General features: G+C 46.2%; 1 protein-coding gene across 3 annotated transcripts in view; it reads left to right on the forward strand.

Moving 5' to 3' along the window:
- Window positions 1-26460, forward strand: part of SLIT1 (slit guidance ligand 1) — a 305558-nt gene that overhangs the window by 262602 nt on the left and 16496 nt on the right. For all 3 annotated transcript variants that reach the window (XM_083149614.1, XM_083149615.1, XM_083149613.1), the window contains 6 exons: window positions 980-1051; window positions 2325-2396; window positions 3150-3221; window positions 14324-14487; window positions 16100-16224; window positions 17857-17951. In XM_083149614.1, coding sequence (XP_083005740.1) covers window positions 980-1051; window positions 2325-2396; window positions 3150-3221; window positions 14324-14487; window positions 16100-16224; window positions 17857-17951 — 600 coding nt within the window. The remainder of the gene's footprint in view (window positions 1-979; window positions 1052-2324; window positions 2397-3149; window positions 3222-14323; window positions 14488-16099; window positions 16225-17856; window positions 17952-26460) is intronic.

Consider the following 26460-nt stretch of genomic DNA (forward strand, 5'->3'; position numbering starts at 1 on the left):
CGATTGGCAGTTTCTGGTCAGATCGGGGGAAATGTCAGTTGGAAATATGTGGCCTTAAGAAACACTTTGATTAGACCGGTGGTTCCTAAACTCAGGAATCTATGGGCCTGATTCAGTACCTCTTGCTACGCAGCGGTCGAATCCCCTCGTAACATGCTAGGGCATGTGTCACATGTTGCTGATGGGGAGAGAAATCGACCATTGAATGATTTCTCTCCCCTTTGGAAATAAACGTTAGTCTAAACTGACTTTTATTTCCGTCGTAGTCCGCTGAAGAGGGGGCGGGCGCTGACGTCATGTGTGATGCCAGCCGCCCGACCCCGGCAGGCATTGGCCCATCTGCGTTCCCGAGGGAGTACCCAGCGTTTTCATGGGGGCAACTGTGATAGTCACCGAAGGCGTTTGCACAGATTTACATATCCTTTTATTTGTGTGTAACCTGTGATCTGTCCCGGTGCTAAATCCATTCCTATATCGCTCTTCTGATTTCCCCGCTCTATGATAGGAGAGGAGAAATCCATTTTCTATGGCCAGTGTGTAACCTTATCATGAACATTGCTGCAATATTCCAGTGTCTCAGAGTGTTGGTGCGTGACAACGGTGTTACAGCCGAATGCTAGTTACACAGCGGAGCATCACAGAATAAATAGTATTTGTGTAGTTACAAAACGCAGATCAAAACTAATCATGTGTTACCTTATTAATGGATTATGCAGCACATTACAGTCAGAGTCAATAGGCTAAATCCTGGTAATAACTCACAGGCTCTGTATTTATACGGTGTCCAGGAGGCCTAACCCTGCCAGCTGTCCCCATCTTTGTCCCTCTGTATGTGGTCCATCTGCTCCCCTGTGCCGGATATTTATACGCCTAGGAGACCCTGCCCCTTGTCTCGGCAATGTCACCACTGCAAAGACCCGGTCCCTGGAATGTAGGGAAATTGTTGTCATTCTAATCGTACTGATCTCTTGTATTTCAGAGACCTGAGCAATAACAAAATCAGCTCCCTGAGCAACTCGTCCTTTACGAATATGAGTCAGCTCACCACGCTGTAAGTCATTATCTTTTGGCAAGGTCATACGCGGCTGTATGTGCGGCTCTTCTGTCTGTGCTTTGCTATCCAGAGAATGACGCATAATATTCAAGGCACAACTATTTGTTTCATTGAAAGTATGTATCAGATAATCAGGGCAGTCTCTTGTGAGCCGTCTGCAGAACGGAGCAGAGGAGTTCTAAATGGTCTGCTGTATAGATCACTGCTGCAGCCTCCTTAAACCGCGCACAACGTTCTTTGTAGCTAGAACTCTGCCTCCATAACCGTGACTTTGTGCATTGTACAGCGTGACAGTTTCATGCCGGTTGATAACAGCAGGAGCCCGGAGCTGTGCGGGAGGCTTTGATTTCCGATGATAGAGGGATGGAAAATATTAATTTAGAGTAGGCTGATTATAATGGGAAAAAGTCGCACAAAAACATGCCAGGCGCTACTGAGTCACACGGAGCTTACGATAGATGTATGTGGACACACATGTACTTGGCCACAGGGCAATCTTTCATCAGTGATATAACCACCTTCAAACTGAATGGACAGGCTTGTGTGTATTGGTTCAGTCCCCAAAAATGTCTGTGTCCACTGTGTGTAGGGAGCTGATTCAATGTGCGTTAATTTGAGTCCATTTAGCAGAAGCAGCACCAGGGTTGGTGACACCTGGTGCAGCCAATATTCAGACTGGAAAAGAGGGTGTAGCCTTGCGTTAGCTCCGTAGGCATCACTAAAGGGGGCATGGTTTTGCGTGAAACCTCAGATTACCTCACTCCAAGGGGTGAATTTACTAAAATGTGAGTTTTATTAAAGTAAGGATTTTGCTCATAGCACCAATCAGATTCTACTTCTTGTTTATGTAGCACCTTCTAGAAGATAATATATAGAATCTGATTGGTTGCTATGGGGAACATCCTATCTTCAATAGAACTCCCATCTTAGTAAATTTACCCCCAAAGGTGTGTGGGCTTCCCTCTGAAGACTCTTCCAGCACTGCTGGCTCCTTCTTAGTGACGGGAGCCGAGTGCGGCAGGATTATGTCCCACTGCAGCACCTGGCTCCTATCACTGCGGAGGAGGCGGCACTTTGGTGTCACCCCCTGGAAGGGTGACACCCGGGAGTGGCGCCATGGGATTTAGAGACCTAATTGCCTGTAGCGGAGAGCTATACTTTGCATATGGACTTAAGTGTATATTTAACAGATAATTAGCATTTACTAGAATGGAGGTAGGTTACAATAGGTGCACTTGTTACTGACTATTGTCATGCTTCATTCCACCAGGATACTGAGCTATAACTCCCTGCGGTGCATTCCTCCCTTGGCGTTTGAGGGTCTGCGATCCTTGCGGCTCCTGTGAGTTGGAATTCTTGTATGTTCTGTTTTGTGTCCCTTCTGTTATAGGCAGGAGAGAATGTCTCTGCAGCATTCTGGGGGAGATGTATCAAGTCATGAAGTCATGCCCGCTAGCACCTGTAATACACCTGTCAAAAAAAATATTAAACAAAAGACAAGATCAGTATTTTATTAAATAAACACACAGTGACAGATAAAGGGGACACATCCACCTTGTCCCTTGTAACATCCGGCACTACAAAAAAACATCGCTACTTGCACCATTGTGAATGATAGAAAATCACAGGCACTATCCATAGGAATGAATGGGGACACAGTGATTGGTCAGAATATGGCCATTCCCATTCACCGACCAATCAGCACATCCCCATTCATTTCCATGGTGGGTGACTGGGAGTGACCTGCAATTTGCGGCGGTGTTCTGTGATGTGCGGCAGCAATGTGTGTTTGTGTTGCTATCTTTCGGAGTGTTGGGTTTGCGGTTGGGTCTCATGCAGAAATCTGACAGGAATAGACATCGGCTGTTATCTAACAGACAAAACCCGTTCATATTAATGCTGTTTTTTCGCCTACAATCCAACATCATTGTCTGTCGGTTTTGGAAACAAGCCAAAATCAGCGGTTAGTAAGTTTCCCCTTTAGTAGCTGATTGGTGCCATTGGGCAACTTCTCAGCTTTACCTCTCTCCAAGGCTTGATACGTCTCTGCTTGCGAGAAATAATACTTACACGGATACTACATTTCTGGTTCCAGGTCTGTCCATGGGAATGACATCTCCTCTCTGCCAGAAGGAATCTTCTCCGATGTCTCATCTCTCTCTCACCTGTAAGTACATCAAAGCCTAAACGTACAAGCTTAAAAGGGAACACCACACAGTATTTATCTCAGGGCTGGATTAAGGCTTGGGGGGGGGGGGCAGAGCACTTAACCAGGGGGGCCCGGGGAAAGGGAGTATATTAGGTTGTGCCATCCTCCCAACATAGTCCATTAAAGGAGGGACAAATGCTCTCTATCGGGACTGGGATAGGAATCCGAAGAGCAAGTGATGCCACAGTGACAAAGGGGGGCCCAGGGTACAGTATCTCCTGTGCCCCCCCCCCCCCCATCCCTTAATCTGGCTATGATTACATTTATTTAAGTTCTACACGCATAACCCTCTGAGGCACTTATGTATTATATAGCTTCCCTTCTGGACTTGTAACTTGTTGGGACTGCTATGCTATTACTGGTGCCTGTCCTTGTGTTTCCCTCCTATATCCCTATAGATTGTAAGCTTGCAGCAGGGCCCTCCTACCTCCATGTCTGTCTGTTGTTACCCAGTTTGTTTTATCACTGTTTACTATTGTAAAGCGCAACGGAATCTGCTGCGCTATATAAGAAACTGCAAATAAATAAATAATAATAAATTTATGTCACATCATTTGTAATAATATGTAAATCAAAATAGTTTGCAGCCTATCTACTTGTGAGCTGCAGATTGCAGCTGAAATGGGATTCAGTCAATTTACCGACGGTATAAATACCATCAACCATTGGCAGACAATAAAAACACTGACACATTCAAAATGTTGACATTTAAAATGTCGACACGTCAAAAAATTCAACATGAGTTTTTTCTTTGAAACGGACTTGTCTTACTTCACAGTCCAAGTGGGCACAGAGTTAGATTATAATAGTGTGCTGAATGCAGCAAGCATTGTGCATGCAAGGGGACATTGCACATTACGTTTGCATCGCTTGTGTAATCTGAATAACTAGTATTGTGAGTATCTCCTTCAACACTGAAGGCTGCGGATGAAACAAATAGTATTGTGTGCGTCCTTACGTCCACTCCTGTGTCAGTTTGTACAGCGTATTATGTTGCAGCTATGTAACCAAGAAAGTGAGTGCAAAGGCTGCAGAATATCATTCCTCTAACCCAAGTAGAGATGCCACGTGGGCTGAAACGGTTCGGGGTCTTGGGAGGCCGCACCGGTCACACGCCCCTCGCTACAGCCCTGACTATGATGCATCAATGTAAGATTGCATCCACTGTGTCAGTTATTGAAGCAGTGTTCTGGGTCTCTCACATGGCCTGTGTTCCTCCATCAGTGGATAGGCCCTTTAAATGGGTTCCAGACACTGAATAGAGAGTATTTAGTTATACCCCTTTCACATCGCTATTCTGGGTTGCACCTAAGATTCGTACACGGGTTTTTCCCGGGTATGGCTGGCTTAGGGAGGTCAATCCCGGGGCATTTTTTTCAATCCCGGGATTGGCCTCCCTAATGACACCCCCACCAAAGCGCCCACGCTACCCATTGAGTTACATGTGCAGCGGTGCAGGGTGTGGCCGTGTACTGGGGTGATGGTGGAAGCGGGTGGGCGGCGTGTCCTCTAACCGCCGTGCTGTGCAGAGCTGCATGCCGGGAATTAGGATCTGAGCATGCGCAGATAGGGTAGCGAGCATGCGCAGATTGGGTAGTGAGCATGCGTTTAACCCAGCTCGCGGTGCAGTGTGAATGGTAAGCCAGGATGATGCTGGCACCCGTTCACACTGTGCATGGATTTATTGTAACTAGCTTTCAGGTATGGGTCATTGGGTTGACATGCATTGGATTGACCACTGAAGGTCTACAGGGCTTAGATAGACACCTGAAATCATCTGTCGACCGGGTCGGAAGGTTGACATGAGTATTAGGTTGACAATGGGAAGGTCGACATGAGTTTTTCAAGTTTTCTTGAAAAAAAATCATGTCGACCTTTTTGACTGTCAACATTCCCATTGTTGACCTAATGCTTGTGTGAACCTTCCAGCCCTGTCAACCTATTTCATTGATAACAGGCAGGTAACACAGGGTGAGATATCTCCCGCTGTGCCGCTGTTTTTACCTCGATTGGCAATTTTGCACGCAGCTCAATATCTATTATATGGGCTGCTAAAGGAATATACCACATCCTCTGATAAATTGAATTGTATTCAGCGTCAATTGGCAGGGATCAAGGGGAGAGATATTCCGTTATCTCCTACTGGGCTCTTTTGCCAACACTGACTGATTTCAGTCACCCCATGTAGAGGTATCCACCTGCCCTGTTGCACATTACACCGCATTAGAGTAATACCCAGCATAAGAGTTAAGAATCTTCGCAAATCTATTACCTAAATTGTAAATCCATATTGTCAGTAGTCTAAGAATACGTCACCCAAAATTACCCAAACCAGTGGTGACCAAAATAATGTGGAATATGGAGATAATATTACACATTATCCTGTGAGTGTGTGATATAATTTAAACACCACCCACACCATTTATTTGTTTGTTCGTATTTGTCTTGTTGTAGTCTTTGTGTTGTGAGTATATTTTATTCTTTACTGTAAAAACATTAAAAGTTATGTTTTAAAGTAAACATTTACAGTCGTGCCCCCAAAACCAGAGAGTACTTTCTCTTTCTTGTTTGTATTGTTCTATCCTTACTCTCAGGGGAGCACCTCCACACACCTAACACTGCATACCGGCAGACTACCAATCTTATTGTGGATAAAAAATTCTAGCCTATATCTTACTGTCATATTCTAAGTGCTAAGAGCTTGTGCATCTGTACCCATCCACTTTCCTTTCCCTGTGTTTAAATTAGACCTATTTCAGGTGTCAACCTAAGCCCTGTCGATGCATGTCGACCTAAATAGGGTCGAACTAGTGAATATATCCCCTATCTTTCTTTCCAAAAAGTCCCCCTCCCCACCCCAAAGACACGTGTACATTGATAGAGGATGTAAGTCAGCGGTTTTCACATTCAGCCCTCAGGATCACACGTGTTTTCCAGGTCACCCGGCAGGAGCACTGTGTATCACTGTCACATTTAAAAAAAAAAAACACAGGTAACCGATCTGTGTGGGGTCCTCAGGACCGGGTTTGAGAACCTGTGATGTGAAGGAATCCTAATGTTCTATATTCACCATGCAGGGGCCATGGTATATAATAAGGGGTACTTCCTAGCACGGCGCCCATCGCATCGTATGCCATTATACTAAATAAGTTATACGATGGTATAAGGTATATGATGCAATGCGATATTGTTCAATAAAATATCGCATACGATGCGCTCGCCACGCTTCGGGCTTGGTGGCTCGCTGCGCTCGCCACACTATCTAAAGTCAACTCCACGCCGACGTAGATAGTGGGGGTATGAAAAGGTCGGAGGACGCGTACCGCCGCCCCTTGCGGGTTCGCTGCGCTCGCCACAGTTCAGGTTTGCACTTCGCCTTTGCGTTGATAGTGGGGGTGGCGTGGGGGTGCATTTAACATTGTAAGCACCCATTAGGGTGCTTGTACAATTAAAAAACGCATCGCATCACATGCATCGTATGCGGCTATATGGCATGCGATGCGATCAGATGCCGTAAGATAGACATCGGGGGCACCGTGCTAGGAAACCAGTACCTAATAAGGGTGCTCCCTAGTTATTCAATGAAGCAGAAATATTTCCCTGCAGTTCTGCCCCCTCACCTCCACCTGTTGCGTTCCCTGCTCCATTCTACTTGGTTGCATTCATGTCGCACTGTGTTGGTTCTAAGAGAGTGCAGCCAAACTGGTTCCTTCTCTCACTCCGAGGCCTTTGTTTGATATGGAGCATGGTGTAACTGCTTTTCATACGGAACAAAGAGGGCTCATGCCTGCTGCAGAGTATCTCCAGGAATCCCTTTCTTCGCTGTGTGATTTGTGACAGTTGAGCATACTGCGCCTCACCGGCTGTTAAACAAAGGGGAAAATAGCTGCACAGAAAGCTTTTAGGCGTTCGCAAATGTTAACACTGCCCTGAGCAATCCATTCCACCCTGCTGGTCGCCCCGGAGCGCCACCTAGTGGCACGCTTTCTTAAAGATTATTATTCCAAAAATGGGCTTGATTCAGTTTTGTTAGCAAAGCAAAAAAGCATGCAAATTGGCAAAACCATGCTGCACTGCAGGTGGGGCAGATGTAAGATGTGCAGAGAGAGTTCAGATTCCCTACAGATCAGCTGGGCTTCCAACAGAAATTGTGTGGCCCTGGAATAACTATAAACAGGTCCCCTTCTCAAACAGCCAGTGTTTGCCCTGGCCACACTGCTCAACCTCTACATTGCTCCATTGAAATCTGAACTGTGTTTAGGACAAATTATACTTGATAGACAAGGACCTTTCTGTTCTGGTACAGATATAGCCACGCTCATCATGGCTGGGCCATGGCTGCTTGTGAAAGTGTCACACCCGTGGATCAGAAAGGCTACGCCGTGTCACCACCGCTCTCTGCGTTTCTTTGAGCCATAGGAATGAATTAAACTCACGTGCATAGCTTCAGGATCACGCCGGCCATTGGTGCGGCAACGATGTGCAGGCCTACATCTGTAGATTGCCCAAGTGTTGTCAGATAACCGCTTAATCCATGAGATTCCATGTGTTATCTAGGAAGCAGCACAGACCCACGCTCTGATACACTGGGCCTTATTCTAGTTCACTCTTTCTGACAAAGTCCTTCTTAGATGGACAAAACCATGTGCACTGCAGGGGGGGCAGATGTAAAATGTGCAGAGAAAATTAGATTTGGGTGAGTTATTTTGTTTCTGTGCAGGGAAAATACTGGCTGCTTTATTTTTACACTGCAATATAGATCTCACTTGGAAGTAAAACCCCACCCAAATCTAATTCTCTCTGCACAAGTAACATCTGCCCCACCTGCACTGCACATGGTTTTGTCCATCTAAGAAGGATTTTGTCAGAAAGAGTGAATTAGAATTAGAAAAGGCCCACTGTCTCAGGGGAGCATTAGATAGCTTAGCTAGCATGGGTGAGCGGGTTGGTGGCTCAGAGGACTGAGGGAATAGGGATGAGGCTGCATGTTCTAAGTGTGTCAGTAGTGTGTGGCAGGTAGAAGGGGGACAATTGGGAAGAGAAGGCAAACAATAGCCTCTACTGTGCTTTACTTATACAATAGTCACCTTAAATAGATTTATTTTTAATCACATCTACTTTATACTGTATAGTGCCAGTGTACTCCTTTGTGCTTTCCTGTTGGGGACATTCAGTACACAGTAGTAAGACAAGAGACCTGGTAACAACAGACAGAGGTAGCGGTTAGAGGACCAGGCTCACAAGCTTATACTTAATACACGTATTTGCCTAGATCATGAACTTTAAAAAAAAAGGATCGGAGTAATCCGTTACGGAGAAAACCATCAAGAACCGTGCACTGAAGCCACAGCTTGGCTTCTGAGGGAACACGGACCGGGAGATAAATGTGATTGCTTATTAACTAGCAGCTGGAGGTCTGAGCGGTGGGAGCTTTTGAAGTTTAACGGGTCAATGTTGTGGAGACCTCTATCAGTGCTACAGCATTTTACCAGATGGTTTACATGAGAATAATTAGGTAATACTTAAAGTGCAGATCTGATCTTAGAGTCAACAGATGATGGATCGATAAAGTTAAGATGCAGGTTGCAATAATGCAGGAGAGGTGGCCGTTTCCTGATCATTAATAAAGATACAACTCCGTACTCAGAAACTGGGGAAGGAGCGACTGTTCAGTATGAGAGCTGTGTGCTGTAGGCATCTGATCACGTGGGGAGGAATCTCCTGCTCACTGTCCTGCCTACACTTCCCACTGCTCTTACATCCTCAGTTATCATTCCTAGTAGCTGGGGTTGTACCTGCGCCGTGCTGGGTGCAATAGATTTGTCTGAGCTCCAGCACAGGTGACCACGTTCGTATCTGGTGGACAGCACACAGTAAGACAGCAAAGGAATCCTCTACCCATCCCCAAGCAGATGTATGGAGTGTAGGATGGACGGGACACATACAGCAATTGTCTTAGCTAATTAGCAGCATACACATGTGAGAAGAAGAGATGATAAGGCTCAGTTGGGAAAAGTCATAGGATTTATAGAGTTTATTATTAATCCATTAAGATGGAATATGATGACGGACGAAAGAGCAGATAATGTGAGTCTTATGAATCAGACACTAGCAGCCATGGGCATGAGTATACGGCTGTTGCTGGTTTGCAGCCAGTGGAGGATGAATAGCACAGCAAGTGATGTATAAGCTGTATATATTATTCATTTTACATATTATAACGGTGAGTAGTAATATATAGTAATAGGTACTTAGTAGCAGAGGTAAGAAATTACAGGTTTATCTAGCTGCACAGGATGACTCCTAGAACTACAGAGTGCCCTTTACACATGTACTAAACTAATCTCCCTAATTATACTAAGCTCACAGTCTCCCTAATCATAGTGGGGTACTAAGCTCACCGTCTCCCTAATCATAGATGGGTACTAAGCTCACCGTCTCCCTAATCATAGAGGGGTACTAAGCTCACAGTCTCCCTAATCATAGATGTATACTAAGCTCACAGCCTCCCTAATCATAGATGTATACTAAGCTCACAGCCTCCCTAATCATGGATGGGTACTAAGCTCACAGCCTCCCTAACCATAGATGTATACTAAGCTCACAGCCTCCCTAATCATAGATGGGTACTAAGCTCACAGCCTCCCTAATCATAGAGGGGTACTAAGCTCACAGCCTCTCTAATCATAGAGGGGTACTAAGCTCACAGCCTCCCTAATCATAGAGGGGTACTAAGCTCACAGCCTCCCTAATCATAGATGTATACTAAGCTCACAGTCTCCCTAGTCACAGAGGGGTACTAAGCGCACAGTCTCCCTAATCATAGATGTGTACTAAGCTCACAGCCTCCCTAACCATAGATGGGTACTAAGCTCACAGTCTCCCTAATCATAGATGGGTACTAAGCTCACAGCCTCCCTAATCATAGATGGATACTAAGCTCACAGCCTCCCTAGTCACAGAGGGGTACTAAGCACACAGTCTCCCTAATCATAGATGGGTACTAAGCTCACAGTCTCCCTAATCATAGATGAGTACTAAGCTCACAGCCTCCCTAATCATAGATGGATACTAAGCTCACAGTCTCCCTAATCATAGATGGGTACTAAGCTCACAGCCTCCCTAATCATAGATGGATACTAAGCTCACAGCCTCCCTAGTCACAGAGGGGTACTAAGCTCACAGCCTCCCTAATCATAGATGTGTACTAAGCTCACAGTCTCCCTAGTCACAGAGGGGTACTAAGCGCACAGTCTCCCTAATCATAGATGTGTACTAAGCTCACAGTCTCCCTAGTCACAGAGGGGTACTAAGCTCACAGTCTCCCTAATCATAGATGGGTACTAAGCTCACAGCCTCCCTAATCATAGATGGATACTAAGCTCACAGCCTCCCTAGTCACAGAGGGGTACTAAGCACACAGTCTCCCTAATCATAGATGGGTACTAAGCTCACAGCCTCCCTAGTCACAGATGTGTACTAAGCTCACAGTCTCCCTAATCATAGATGGGTACTAAGCTCACAGCCTCCCTAGTCACAGATGTGTACTAAGCTCACAGTCTCCCTAATCATAGATGGGTACTAAGCTCATAGCCTCCCTAATCATAGAGGGGTACTAAGCTCACAGCCTCCCTAATCATAGAGGGGTACTAAGCTCACAGCCTCCCTAATCATAGATGTGTACTAAGCTCACAGTCTCCCTAGTCACAGAGGGGTACTAAGCGCACAGTCTCCCTAATCATATATGTGTACTAAGCTCACAGTCTCCCTAGTCACGGAGGGGTACTAAGCTCACAGTCTCCCTAATCATAGATGGGTACTAAGCTCACAGCCTCCCTAATCATAGATGGATACTAAGCTCACAGCCTCCCTAGTCACAGAGGGGTACTAAGCACACAGTCTCCCGAATCATAGATGGGTACTAAGCTCACAGCCTCCCTAGTCACAGATGGGTACTAAGCGCACAGTCTCCCTAATCATAGATGGGTACTAAGCTCACAGCCTCCCCAATCATAGATGTGTACTAAGCTCACAGCCTCCCTAGTCACAGATGGGTACTAAGCTCACAGCCCCCCTAATCATAGATGTGTACTAAGCTCACAGCCTCCCTAACCATAGATGTGTACTAAGCTCACAGTCTCCCTAATCATGGATGTGTACTAAGCTCACAGCCTCCCTAATCATGGATGTGTACTAAGCTCACAGCCTCCCTAATCATGGATGTGTACTGAGATCACAGCCTCCCTAATCATGGATGTGTACTAAGCTCACAACCTCCCTAATCATGGATGTGTACTAAGCTCACAGCCTCCCTAATCATGGATGTGTACTAAGCTCACAGCCTCCCTAATCATGGATGTGTACTAAGCTCACAGCCTCCCTAATCCTGGATGTGTACTATGCTCACAGCCTCCCTAATCATGGATGTGTACTAAGCTCACAGTCTCCCTAACCATGGATGTGTACTAAGCTCACAGCCTCCCTAATCATAGATGTGTACTAAGCTCACAGCATCCCTAACCATAGATGTGTACTAAGCTCACAGCTACTTTAATCATAGATGTGTACTAAGCTCACATCCTCCCTAATCACGGATGTGTACTAAGCTCACAGCCTCCCTAATCATAGATGGGTACTAAGCTCACATCCTTCCTAATCATAGATGTGTACTAAGCTCACATCCTCCCTAATCATAGATGTGTACTCAGCTCACATCCTCCCTAATCATAGATGTGTACTAAGCTCACAGCCTCCCTAATCATAGATGTGTGTGCTAAGCTCACAGCCTCCCTAACCATAGATGTGTACTAAGCTCACATCCTCCCTAATCATAGATGTGTACTAAGCTCACAGCCTCCCTAATCATAGATGTGTGTGCTAAGCTCACAGCCTCCCTAACCATAGATGTGTACTAAGCTCACAGCCTCCCTAACCATAGATGTGTACTAAGCTCACAGTCTCCCTAATCATAGATGTGTACTAAGCTCACATCCTCCCTAATCATAGATGTGTACTAAGCTCACAGCCTCCCCAACCATAGATGTGTACTAAGCTCACATCCTCCCTAATCATAGATGTGTACTAAGCTCACAGCCTCCCTAATCATAGATGTGTACTAAGCTCACAGCCTCCCTAATCATAGATGTGTACTAAGATCACAGCCTCCCTAATCATAGATGTGAACTATGCTCACAGCCTCCCTAATCATAGAGGTGTACTAAGCTCACAGTCTCCCTAACCATAGATGTGTACTAAGCTCACAGCATCCCTAACCATAGATGTGTACTAAGCTCACAGCCTCCCTAATCATAGATGGGTACTAAGCTCACAGCCTCCCTAATCATAGATGGGTACTAAGCTCACATCCTCCCTAATCATAGATGTGTACTAAGCTCACATCCTCCCTAATCATAGATGTGTACTAAGCTCACAGCCTCCCTAACCATAGATGTGTACTATGCTCACAGCCTCCCTAACCATAGATGTGCATGAAGCTCACAGCCTCCCTAACCATAGATGTGTACTAAGCTCACATCCTCCCTAATCATAGATGTGTACTAAGCTCACAGCCTCCCTAACCATAGATGTGTACTAAGCTCACAGCCTCCCTAATCATAATTGTGTACTAAGCTCACATCCTCCCTAATCATAGATGTGTACTAAGCTCACAGCCTCCCTAACCATAGATGTGTACTATGCTCACAGCCTCCCTAACCATAGATGTGTACTAAGCTCACAGCCTCCCTAACCATAGATGTGCATGAAGCTCACAGCCTCCCTAACATAGATGTGCACTAAGCTCACAGCCTCCCTAACCATAGATGTGTACTAAGCTCACAGCCTCCCTAACCATAGATGTGTACTATGCTCACAGCCTCCCTAACCATAGATGTGTACTAAGCTCACAGCCTCCCTAACCATAGATGTGCATGAAGCTCACAGCCTCCCTAACATAGATGTGCACTAAGCACACAGCCTCCCTAACCATAGATGTGTACTAAGCTCACATCCTCCCTAATCATAGATGTGTACTAAGCTCACATCCTCCCTAACCATAGATGTGTACTAAGCTCACAGCCTCCCTAACCATAGATGTGTACTATGCTCACAGCCTCCCTAACCATAGATGTGTACTAAGCTCACAGCCTCCCTAACCATAGATGTGCATGAAGCTCACAGCCTCCCAAACAAAGATGTGCACTAAGCTCACAGCCTCCCTAATCATAGATGTGTACTAAGCTCACAGTCTCCCTAATCATAGATCTGTACTAAGCTCACATCCTCCCTAATCATAGAGGTGTACTAAGCTCACATCCTCCCTAATCATAGATGTGTACTAAGCTCACAGTCTCCCTAATCATAGATCTGTACTAAGCTCACATCCTCCCTAATCATAGATCTGTACTAAGCTCACATCCTCCCTAACCATAGACGTGTACTAAGCTCACAGCCTCCCTAATCATAGACGTGTACTAAGCTCACAGTCTCCCTAATCATAGATATGTACTAAGCTCACAGATTCCCTAATCATAGATGTGTACTAAGCTCACATCCTCCCTAATCATAGATGTGTACTAAGCTCACAGCCTCCCTAACCATAGATGTGTACTAAGCTCACAGTCTCCCTAATCATAGATGTGTACTAAGCTCACATCCTCCCTAATCATAGATGTGTACTAAGTTCACAGTCTCCCTAATCATAGATGGGTACTAAGCTCACATCCTCCCTAATCATAGATGTGTACTAAGCTCACAGCCTCCCTAACCATAGATGTGTACTAAGCTCACAGCCTCCCTAACCATAGATGTGTAATAAGAGTTCCAAGACAGTGGTTGGGTCCATGCCTAATTAAGGTTAATTGAGTATTACAGTAGGATCTTTATTTGTGACTTGTTTTACATAATTGTAATTCCATTTCTGCCATTCCTTATACAACATTATACCTGTCAAACAGCCAGTGGTGTCTGTGGTTGGTTATTGCCTTATCGATGTACTGTTGTAGACTACTAAGGTGTAAATTAATTTCTTCCTAACATGTAATATGTTTTGGATCTTGTAGAGCTATCGGTGCTAACCCCCTTTACTGTGACTGTAACCTGCGCTGGCTATCAAACTGGGTGAAGACCGGATACAAGGAACCCGGCATCGCCCGTTGCACAGGACCTCCTGAGATGGATGGCAAACTGCTCCTTACCACACCTGCTAAGAAGTTTGAGTGCATTGGTAATGTCATCCACTTTATGTTCATGCTTGTAGAACCTGTACAGTCTTTCTGTACATTTATATTTTGGGGTGATTTGAATGAAAATGCGGCTGCAAACTCGTAGGACGGTTGAGAATCAATAGACTGCTCAAGCGTGCAGCCCGTAATATGCATGTGTGAGGCTTTCTGCAATGAAATCCTGCAACTTTTTAAATCGCTGGCCATACATAAGTTGATTGACAGGACGCCGGCATTTGGGGGTGTCTCCTGGCTTTGTTCTGGGAGTGTCAGAGAAAACGCAGGCGTGTCCAGCCATTTGAAGGGAAGTCAGGTGACGTCAGCTCTGGTCCTGATCACCTTGTTTCTATTGCATCCAATGAGTAAGTCCTGGGCTACACTTTTAATGGGGAGCAGCTTGCGGATGGATTTGCACAGGCCTCTAAAATTCTCACAGGGTGGGATTTTACTCTGGCAGGGGGGCATATACCTGATTGCGGGGCTTTACAAATTAGTAGCCCAGCGACTGGGCCATATTGGGGGCCTGCATCAGCCGCTGACTGTGATCTTGTATGCGGGAAACATGCCCCTTGTGTCACTGAGGGAGTATATGTTTCCCAGGTGAGCGTTGGGGCTCCGGTGGGCGTGTCTATGCAAATCCTGGCGGCTGCTGCATTAGCATATGTTCCTACTGAGTCAGAACTGTGGGAGTATTAGCGAACATCTATGAATCCAGCCCATTGTGCATCGATGTGAAGTACCTGTGCACCACCTATTTACTGGTCCAGCAGCATCTCCATGGAGACACATTATGGAACTCTCTTAAGACCATTGTGTGCGCACATTAAGCACACACATATATATATATATATATAAAACCACAGCACCAAAACTGAAACTCTTGTCCTGGGAGCCCTCCATATCCGTCTCTGCGGGAAGTCAGAACTCATGAATACCTTTTGTTTCTACGGTATGAAAGTCTTACATTTCCAGTCACTTGCTATTAATCTATAGCTCCCCACATTCCCCGCACCGCTCGCTGGAAGACCTGCACTCCTGTGCTGGCTGTAACGGTGATATATTACAATGCTATATTCACTGTTTTACAATCACGTCCATAAAACCTTTCCGCTCGCTCGCGGACCCTCTACAGTCCTGCTTCCACTGCTGATTACACGACCTTCAGTGCTGATATTCCGGGACTCCCGCGTAGACCTCTTTCATCTGTCCCTCTGAGTCCCCCTGCATTGTAGCCTAATCTCGCTGACCTCCCCGCATTGTTTTAGGGTCAGTATATTTATGCCTCTCCTGTGGGTTAAAGAGACAGAAAGCTGATTGGCTACCTATATTTCGAGTGGCACTTCCCGGCGATTTCTCACCGTTTGCAGCGCACTATGGAAATGTTCTGAATATTTGTCACAATTGCTCAGCATAGTACAGCCCTGTGTTTCCTGTTACACAGAAGCTGTGCCATAGAGTACCCACTGCCACTTTTAAACAAAGCATGGCAGTTAGGAGCGGATTGCCTGGTACTTTATCTCTCTCTCCGCTTTATCACTCTCTACGGTTTAGTACATCTCCCACCCTCGGTGCTTAGATGTTAATGTTCTCTGTTCTGGTTTTACAATTTCCTAGGGCCACCAAGCTTAAGCATCCAGGCCAAGTGTCACCCGTGTTTATCCAGCCCGTGTCAGAACCATGGCAGCTGTCAGCATGACGCCGTAGAATACTACAAATGTGTCTGTCTACCTGGCTTCAAGGTACGAGTGGTTGTTGGCTCCTATATGCCCACTGTACATACTGTAAGAACATGGTGACAGTGATGTGGGATCTGTTGACTATTGCATGTGCCGCGAAAGTGGCCGTTTTTGTGGGCGGTGCCAGTGTTCATAAGAAATGCAGCCCACCAATTGATAAGCTGCTAGGCGGTCTACTGAGGCCGCTACTACACCTCCATCCACCTGAGAATCAGCACTGTGGCCCTTATTGGAATCTGATCGCAGTACAAATTTGTTCTCAAAATGAGCAAAACAATGTGCACTGCAGGTGGGGCAGATGTAACAGGTGCAGAGAGAGTTACATTTGGAGGGGGTGTGTTGAAACTGAAACCCTGCACGAAAACAAAATAAGTCACACAACTATAACTCTGCGCCTGTTACATCTGCCCCACCTGCAGTGCACATGGTTTTACCCATTTTGAGAACAAATTTGTACTGCGATCAGATCTGAATAAGGGCTCGCGTCCCAATCCTCTTGTCTCCCATGTTTAATCTAGACACCGCCCCCTACTTCCATATTAGGCCAATCAGTTAATGGCATTTGTAGAGGGATTAATAAAAATTTAGAAGAGAGCAAGTGACAATAAACTAATAGCTGAATATGTATGTATGTAAACTACATCACTAAGCATAGCAGCCGAAATACCACAATTACAGGTTCCCTCTAATTTGGCAAAATCTAAAAACGTACGTATAGATGTATACGTACATACAGACTTCCATACGTAGATACATTTCCCGGGAAATTACCTACCCAACAAAAGATTCTGATTACACGTTTTTAGAATGATGCTCAATTAAAGACACTGACATTTTACATGTTCTGAATGTATTACAGCGCCCCCATTCCCCCCTCCTATTTTGTGACAGGTGCCATAGAAAGTGTTTAAGCAGGAAGGAAAACCTGTTTTTATTATTATTTACAGAGAAAAAAAATTCTAGAATCCATCTCCTAGAGAGGAAGCATTACAGGAATCTGGAATTCTTATTATTCTGTATTATCTTAACGTAGAGCATCGCAGTGGTGCTTTTAGGACTGGCTTTCAGCGCACTTGTGCCGCACTTATTATGAAGTATGCTGTGCGGTATTAATGCCTAGGGGGGTTTTATTTTTCTTTTTTACCAGGCTTAATGGTTTTGTGTGCGCAGCTGTGACATGGAAGAGATGTGGATGGATAAAGACAGTTTTTTTTAGCTGCTGGGTTCTCAGCTGTGATTTGTAAAATCCCTTAGAATGACCAGGCTCGGAAGCCATTTTGGGGGTAATTCAGGGTTGGCTCACAAAGCACATTTGGTTTGCTAATGGACAAAACCATGTGCACGGCAGGTGGGGCAGATGTAACATGTGCAGAGAGTTAGATTTGGGTGGGTTATTTTGTTGCTGTGCAGGGTAAATACTGGCTGCGCTAACTCTCTCGGCATATGTTACGTCAGCCCCACCTGGAGTACAGCATGGTTTTGTCCATTAGCAAATCAATGTGCTTTGCAAACCAACCTGAATCACCCGCTTTATTCTATGTTATCACATCAGAGTGCAGTTGGTTTTGTTAGCCTTTGTTAGCGTTGCTGCACATTGCATGGCATGATACATTTCTTGTGTTGTCATTTATTCAGGGTAAAAACTGTGACATCTCCCTGAATGCGTGCTCTGCCAACCCCTGCGACAACCAGGGTGTGTGTCACCCCAAAGACGACGCTACCGGGTTCATGTGAGTATAAAGGGAGGGGCTCAATTGCACGTTGATATCTGTTCAGTGATTGGGTCTTCACGCATGTGACATCACCAGCCCTCCTGATGGCCAGTGTATTCGGTACCGTTGCCGATTGATCAGATGTGCAGAATGGGGCCTTGTGCTCCTTCAGAGGTTTCTGTCCTCCCTGAGCTCGCCTTCGGACACCTACGTTACGGTTTGAGAGGCGTAACACCCCAGACAAACTCACCACCTGCTACTGTCCCAGAGCGTGTTGCCATCTTTTCCTTGCTGACATATTAGATAAAATGTATTATATATTGTTTACCAGTTATATGGCGGAGCGCGTTTCTCAGTTTATCCATAATAGCATTCAGTGCGCATAACATACTTAGGCTTTCAGAAGAGACAGAACTTGGAGAACTAAGTTTCCTATAACAACATAGAAATTAAAGGTAACAATAAAATAATATATTCCGTCGCTTATTATTATATCCGGAACAGGTGAAGGAAAGTGCCGGTGTACCCATTAATAACAGCTGCACTTTTGTGATGTTTGCTGATATTATTGTCAAGGATTTGTCTGTAGGTGCGTTTCATAAAGATTCTTTCAAATTTCAGGGCCTTGGAGAACGTTTTATGCTTCGTTTCTATGGAAACATTTAAAGTTAGTTCCCAGTTTAAGCACCTCTAAAAATGGCAGTATAATTTGCAAACAGCTTGCGAAACGTGTGACTTTGACAACATAAATCCTCTGATTCCGGGGAGGCAGTTTGGAAGATTTTTTTTTGTTGTTGGTTCTTTTTTATTTATTTTTTATTGAATTTTTTTATTTTTGCTGGGCCATCTAAAGTGAAGAGCTTCTATAATTTACTACTTGGCAATATCAGGTGGTCTGTGTGCTTGTGGGGTTTTTTTGGGGCATGAGGTCGGGCTATAGCATTGACCAAAGTAGCCAAAAGTCGGGCCATTTACAGTTCATGTTTTCAAGACCCACTGTGGATCTTTTCAAATGGGTTAGTAATTTAATAAACTTACTAGGAAATCTGGAAAACCCGAACGGTTAGCAGTTGACAGGTACAAAAGGTCACTAGGTGAAAGATATACAGTTTGTAAGGTCAACAGGTTGAGACTACATGACAATGGTCCTGCAGGTTTTTTAAGGGTTCTTTTTGGTTGGAATCTTGTGTGTTGCGGTATATTCCTGTCCGCCATCAGGTTACTATTCTCAAGGCACCGGAGCGCCCCAGGCGAGGGGGGGTGGGGCGCCACGGTGCCTACAGGGGGGGGGGGGACCTGCGGTGCTGTGTGATCTGGCGGCGGGGTCCCTGCAGTGATGCGCGCTATCCGGCAGCCAGCTGGTGCGGGAAGCGCTGATGGGTTTGAAAACTCGCCAATCAGCATGCGGAATGTTTTCAAACCCAGCAGCGCTTCCCGCGCCGCCGCCTGGCTGCCGGACAGCGCGCATCACTGCAGGGACACCGCCGCCAGATCACACAGTGCCGCAGGTACCCGGCACGGACACCCCTGCAGCCTCCATGGTAGGGGCAAAGTGCCGCCCTCCAGTGGCTGGCGCCCTAGGCAAATGCCTAGATTTGCCTAGTGGTGGCGCCGGCACTGACTATTCTCAGTCATAGTCCATGTGGAGAGTATATCGAGCAACAGATGGAAAACATGCAAAAAAAGAAAGAAAATGCGTCGGCCATTTGAATGTCAATCTTTTGAACCTGTCGATCTCTTCTACCTGAGAGCCATAAGCACTGGTGACCTTTCCTCTGTCGACACATGTTTGACGCTCTCTGCAATGTTTCTTCATGCACTATCAATTACCCAGCCGCTAATTGACGCGCCGGACCTATTTCGTTAGTGGGGTTTACCCCGTGCGCGATTCCCCAGAGTTGCACTGAACCTCACATCTCCAGGAAGAGTCCATTAAAAAACCTTGTGTTTTGGTGGAATCAGTGGGTTTCTGTGTGCGAATCCTGATTTTTTTCGGTGTGGGAAAAGGCTATTTAGAGCGGCCACTTACTTGTTGGGTAAATCTTTACACTTCATATTTAATATTTTACATTTTTCTCTTATCGCTCGTTTTTTTTTGAACCTGCCACCACTTTAATTTAGTCACCAAGCTCCCATTGCTTAATGTAAAGGTGGGTGCACAGTATACAATGATCCGTCGATATGGCTTAGCTCGACAGGGTCAAAATGTCGACACAAGCAATATGTCGACATAGAAAAAGTCGCCATGAAAAAGGCAGACATTAGTTTTTCACATTTTCCCCCCCAGAACAGGTGTTTTTTTTCATACTTAACTATCCACTTGGCCGTAGAGGGAGGATATAACAGTGGCGAGCCATGCGAGGGGACACGTTACACTGATATGATGTCCATTGTCGACGTACGTCAACATAGACATCAAAATTGCGAAAAGCTCATATCGCCCTTTTTTTCATGTTGACCTAATTGTGTTGACCTTGTGTCGCTGTTGACCTAAGCCGTGTCAACCTTTTAAGGTGTCGACCAATAGTGTTTAACCTATTGAGTGGCTGGTTGGTAACAAATGACAGTTAACCATTTGCTCTCACACATTGGCTAATGGACAAAAACGTTTGTTCAGACAAATTGGTTGCATTAAATGTAACCTAGGGCCTGATTCAGGTTGGCTCGCTAGGCAGCGTACATTTGCTGCCATAAATGCCCCCCGGCCGAATGGCCATCCCCCCTTTCACCGCGATGCATCCCCTGGTACGATGCGAGGGGGTGTGTACGCGAACACGGTTACTGATCATCTAACGATTTCTCTCCCCTCCGGTAATAAGTCAGTCTATGCCAGGCATGTCCAAACTGTGGCCCTCCAGCTGTGGTGAAACTACACATCCCAGCATACCTTGCCATAGTTTTAATATTCCCCAATAGCAAAACTGTGGTAAGGCATGATGGGACTTGTAGTTTCACCACAGCTGGAGGGCCACAGTTTAGACATGCATGTTCTATGCTGACTTTTATTTTTGTCGCTGTTCGCCGAAGATGGGCGCTGACGTAACATCAGCCGCCTGCGCCAAGCAGGCATCGCCATGCCTGCTTCTAAGAGGGGATCAATCGCCCGGTGTTTTTAACAAGGCAGCACATAAAACAGCGGGCGTTCCCCCTACTGCCGCTCCCTACCCAACTACCACCTCCGGACCTCCCTCTCCGCAGCGAGCAGCCTGGTAACTCGCCAAAGAAATGCGCATGCCAAAACCATGACCATCGGGGCTGGGGACGAATTCGGATTGCAACGAGCGATCCTGAATCGGACCCCTTGTCTGAATGATAATTAAGAAGATTCAGTAGCCGAAATATAGAGATGATGATAAGACTCTATGGCAGGTATTCAATGCCGGTGCGAGCGGCCGGCGAGGGGGTTAAACTGCGAGGATCACAGAAAACCAGTGATCCTCGCAGTTTAACCCCCGCGCCGGCCGCTCGCACTATGCAACGTTCCGGGGGAATCCTCGCAGTCACAGAACGGCGAGGATTCCCCTAAACTGCGAAAGCCGAGGCTAGTGTAGCAAACTCGCTGTAATTAGCCTCGATTCTCGCAGTTTTTGGAGGCACATTCGCAAATTCCCCCTCGCTCAAAAAACGGAGCGAGGGGGAATTTGCGAATGAGGGGGGTCAGTTGAATACTGACAGGGTGAGTGGTGACTGCGAGCAAAAAGTCCTGCTCGCAGTCACCGCTCGCCCACGGCATTGAATATATGCCTATAGGTCATTGGTGAGATCAAGAAGGCTATCCTGTAATGACCGAAGATCTAGTAGAGTCTGGTTAGATCGGCCTTGTGTCATTGAAGTCTAGGTGTACAGCTCATGGGGAGCCTGAAGACAACAACATTCTTCATCATTCCCACCAACCTTGGTCCCGACGTCCAGGGCCGGTGCAAGCCCCCCGCCCGCCCCAGGCAAAAAACCCCGCGCCGCCCATCCGCCTGCCGGGGGGGGGGCACGGGTGCGGACGATACTACGGCACGGGGGGGAGGGGGTGCGGAGGGCGATACTGCGGCGGGCGATACTACCCCCCCCGGAGCATAGGTGGTGCCTCGCTGAAATCCCCCCAGCGGGGAGCGAGGAGCAGGCGGCGCGGGGGGAGCAGGGACCATGCCACGGGCGGGATAGAAGAGGGGAGAGGGAGGATGGATCACACAGACTTACCTGCTCCCCGCTTCCTGCTTTCGGGTACCTCTTTATGGTACCTCAGCGGCTCAGTACCGCCCTCCAGCGGCCGGCGCCCTAGGCAAATGCCTAGTCCTGCCTAGTGGTGGCGCCGGCCCTGCCGACGTCCTACTAGCATTGTCGGCTGGCATCTACACTTTTAAGCCTGATTTCCTGAGCTTGCTGTTTATGTTTTATACAGCACATTCTTATTTATATCTTACAGCACAAGGCTGCCACTTAAGCATTAGCTATTATTCTGTGTCCTCTCCTGCTCTACTGAAAACTCTGTTACTTTCAAAGTTGAGACGGCCTTGTTATGAGGTCATCCCTATCCTCTTCTGTGGTAGATCCCTCCGTCTCCTTACTTTACTTTGCAATCACCCCTTAAATTGTAACTGAAGCCATCATTTTGTATGCCCTGTCAGAGAGGTTATGTTGCAAGTTATTGTTAAAGAGCGGTGCCCATTTTGCCAATAGCAAACAGACGGAAAGTCCAGATTCCTGGGTTGCTTAGGACAGGAGAATGTTTTCTACTGCAGTGGATCCTCCTCTTGCACATGAGTGCAGAATCACAATAATAAATCTCTATTTTTGTATAGGGTGAGAGATTCAGAAAGTGAGAGATTTGGTGAGAAATCTCCAGTTTTTTTTGTTTTTTTTTTTAAAGCGGCAATCATTTACACTGCAAAATCAAACTGGTTTAGCAGTATAACTGATTGCCGCTTTAAATAAACTGCCGATTTCTTACCAAACCTCTCACTTTCTGAATCTCTCATCCTATTAAATCTCACCTTCTATTTCTGATGTAGGCAATGCAGGTACTAAATTGATTTAGATGCGTTTTATGTTCCTCCGAAACCTCCTTCACTCCATTTAGTTAAATTGGTACTCTTTACCTATCACGGCGCCCATCGCGGGCATCGCGGGTACATTTATGTCTGGCCGCGACCGACGCGATGCCCGCGATTTCCCATTGAAACCCATGTTAACCATGGAAATCGCGTCGGTCGCGTCGCGGCCGGCCATAAATGTACCCGCGATGCCCGCGACGCGATGCTCCCGATTTCCCATAGCAATCAATGTTAAATGGCCCGACCGACGCGATTTTACTGTTAAATGCCTCAATGGACCCGATGTGGCCATAGGAAACAATGTTAAATGGGCCTTAGAGCCCAAATAGTTACCCTGAACTCTGAAATGGCCCCCCCAATTGTTTACGCCACCCCACGATGAACGTCAACCCGAAGCGTGGCGAGCGGCGGCGGTACGCGTCCTCCGACCTTTTCATACCCCCACTATCCACGTCGGCGTGGAGTTGAGAATAGAATAGTGTGGCGAGTGCAGCGAGCCACCGAGCCCGAAGCGTGGCGAGCGCAGCGAGCCCCGCGAGGGGACGCGGATACCTTCACAGCTATACGCGTCCCCTCGCGGGCTTCACAGGTGTCCATGGCGACGCGGACACCTGTGAAGCCCGCGAAGGGACGCGTTTACCTGTGAAGGTATCCGCGTCCCCTCGCGGGGCTCGCTGCGCTCGCAACGCTTCGGGCTCGGTGGCTCGCTGCGCTCGCCACACTATTCTATTCTCAACTCCACGCCGACGTGGATAGTGGGGGTATGAAAAGGTCGGAGGACGCGTACCGCCGCCCCTCGTGGGCTCGCTGCGCTCGCCACGCTTCGGGTTGACGTTGATCGTGGGGTGGCGTAAACAATTGGGGGGGCCATTTCAGAGTTCAGGGTAACTATTTGGGCTCTAAGGCCCATTTAACATTGTTTCCTATGGTAAAATCGGGTCCATTCAGCCATTTAACATGAAAATCGTGTCCATCGGGCCTTTTAACATTGATTCCTATGGCAAATCGTGGGCATCGCGTCGCGGCCATCGTGTGCACATTTATGGCCGGCCGCGACGCGACCGACGCGATGTCCATGTTTAACATGGTTTTCAATGGGGAAATCGTGGACATTGCGTCGGTCGCGTCGCGTCCGGGCATCTTTAGCCCGCATACGACGCGACCGACGCGATTTTTTACCTCACGATGCCCACGATCAAGATCGTGGGCGCCGTGCTAGGTAAAGAGTACCGTTAAATTTGATGAATAATTTTCATAGCAATTTTGTTTTTAAAAGCGCAGGTTGATTATCCAAATTGTTTTTTTTATAATTCTGTAGGCCCCCCCCCCCCCAATTAACCTGCTCTTAACATGATGTTGTGCGCTCTTACACACACGCTTGCACACACACAAAAATGATGAGTCCTAATAAAGAGCTGTCAGTATCTTCACTTATTTACATTCTAAATTGTGATTATTTTTTTTACTTCTATCTATAGTGCCTCAGTTCCTGCTATAATTACTATGATTTGCTTTTTACTTCATATGCATCTAAACTGACAGCATCTCACATCACCCATCTACCACTTTAAGTCCAGGCATTTTTCGAAATAGGAAACCCGCTTTTCACTTAGTCGCCGCATTTCCCCAATCCCTAGAAGATAATTAGTTGACGAAAATAAATCTTAGTCGCGAGTGAGTGAGAGAGAGAGAGGCCAGAGAATTGGGTTATTTGAAAATTACGTTGAATCAAGAGGCAGAAATGACCAGACCTGCTTCTAAGAGCCTAAAATTACCAGATGTAAAAAAATATATATATAAAATACTAAATAGCCTCTCGTTCTGTTGCTGTGGTAACCAGGCATCTTTACAATAGGCCTATATTTTCCTTTGGGGTTTGCAAAAGCCATTCAATCAAGCCATTTACTCCTCGCAGCTTTCAACCTGCACACAAATGTTTCCGAGATGTGTTTCCTTTTCTCCTCTGTTTTGGGGGAATTTACAGGGAGTAGAATCAATTTCAGATTAACGCACTGGCAGTTTCGGGAACGTGAGAAAACCTCTAATGTTCATAAGAGGAAGACAATGGTCCAAACCTTGTTGTTCAGTAGCCTTATTCTCTTAACCAGTGACCCGAACATAGATGTAATGTGGCCCCAGTGGGTAACTAGAAATTTTACGTCCCCCCCCCCCATACATTTATTATAATTTTTTACCTAAATGCTCATTGCTAGGGGTTTCATGCTCATTGCCAGGGGTTGCATGCTTGCTACCTGGAATCTATAACTTCCTACCCAGTAGGACCTCTAGTATTTGTCTCCTCCAAGGGGGAAGCCATCTTTGGAGGGACTTTTTCAGTAGATTCCATACGGATGGCCAGACCCATTGGAATCTTCAGAGACCATGCGCCCTCACAGCATGGGATATGGTCACTAGGTTGATCCTATTTAGGTTGACATGCATTGGGTCAAGTCGACAGGGTTAGAAGGTCGACAATGGGGACGTCGATTGTCAAAAGGTATACACAAATGTGTCACTTTCTTTTTTTCTTTTTTGAGCCAACGTGGTATTTCCTGCCCTATCATCCACTACGGTGTGGTGGTAGACTAAAATAGTTGACCCAATGACCCATACCCCACAGCACACTGGCTCCCCCCCTTGGGCTGCAGTGCCACTATTAAACCACTGCCCACTGCAGTTCCTTGTGCTACGAAGGTCCTTGGGACACTCAGGAAAAACAAATATTAAATATTGGGTGTAATTCCTTGTCGCAGAAGAAATTAATCCAGTGTTACATTGTTACAGTATTACGTTGTATGTTTCTCTGTGAATGTATGCAAGACTAAGTACAGGAGCATTCAGGCACTGAAAATATAAACAGGCGCTAACAGGTCTCTCTATTAGATATGATCAATATATTGGACGGATAGTAAGAGAAAAGACACGGGCGCTTTATCTGATTCAGATGCCGGATTTAAAGGGACAATAATATTATTAAATGCCCAAAACAGCTGGTTTCGTGTTTTGATACTCTCGCCGATTTATATACAGCGGACTAAGAAGTGGCGGCTTTTGCAAAGCGCTGCGTAGTAAATTTATTCCCATGGCACTACAAACAAGAACCCTGCCTATGGCATCAAGTCCGTACCTGATAAATGTTCCACGCAATGGTGTTTGCATCATCGACCGTTTAATCCTGAAAAAAGATCTTCATGACTGAGGGGGGTCTCTGTTAGGTTGATTGTAGTGCTCGTATAATAGTCTCCAATATAATGAGCAGCGAGTGGCGGACTAGCGCAATAAAGGAGCTGCATTAAGGGGCCCACTTACTGTATGTTTTAAAGGGCCGCACATTACCCTTAGCTTCAGTAATAAGTTAAAACGCTGCATTTAATAAAAAAAAAAAAGATATATATATACAACTCTCAACTGGGAACAAGATAGTAAAAACAGGAGACAGGGTAATAACAGGCATACAGATAGGTAAAGGGATTTTAAACAAG

This window comes from Crinia signifera, chromosome 6, assembly GCF_055691185.1.
Source record: "Crinia signifera chromosome 6, ASM5569118v1, whole genome shotgun sequence".
In the NCBI taxonomy this organism is placed as follows: Eukaryota; Metazoa; Chordata; class Amphibia; order Anura; family Myobatrachidae; genus Crinia; species Crinia signifera.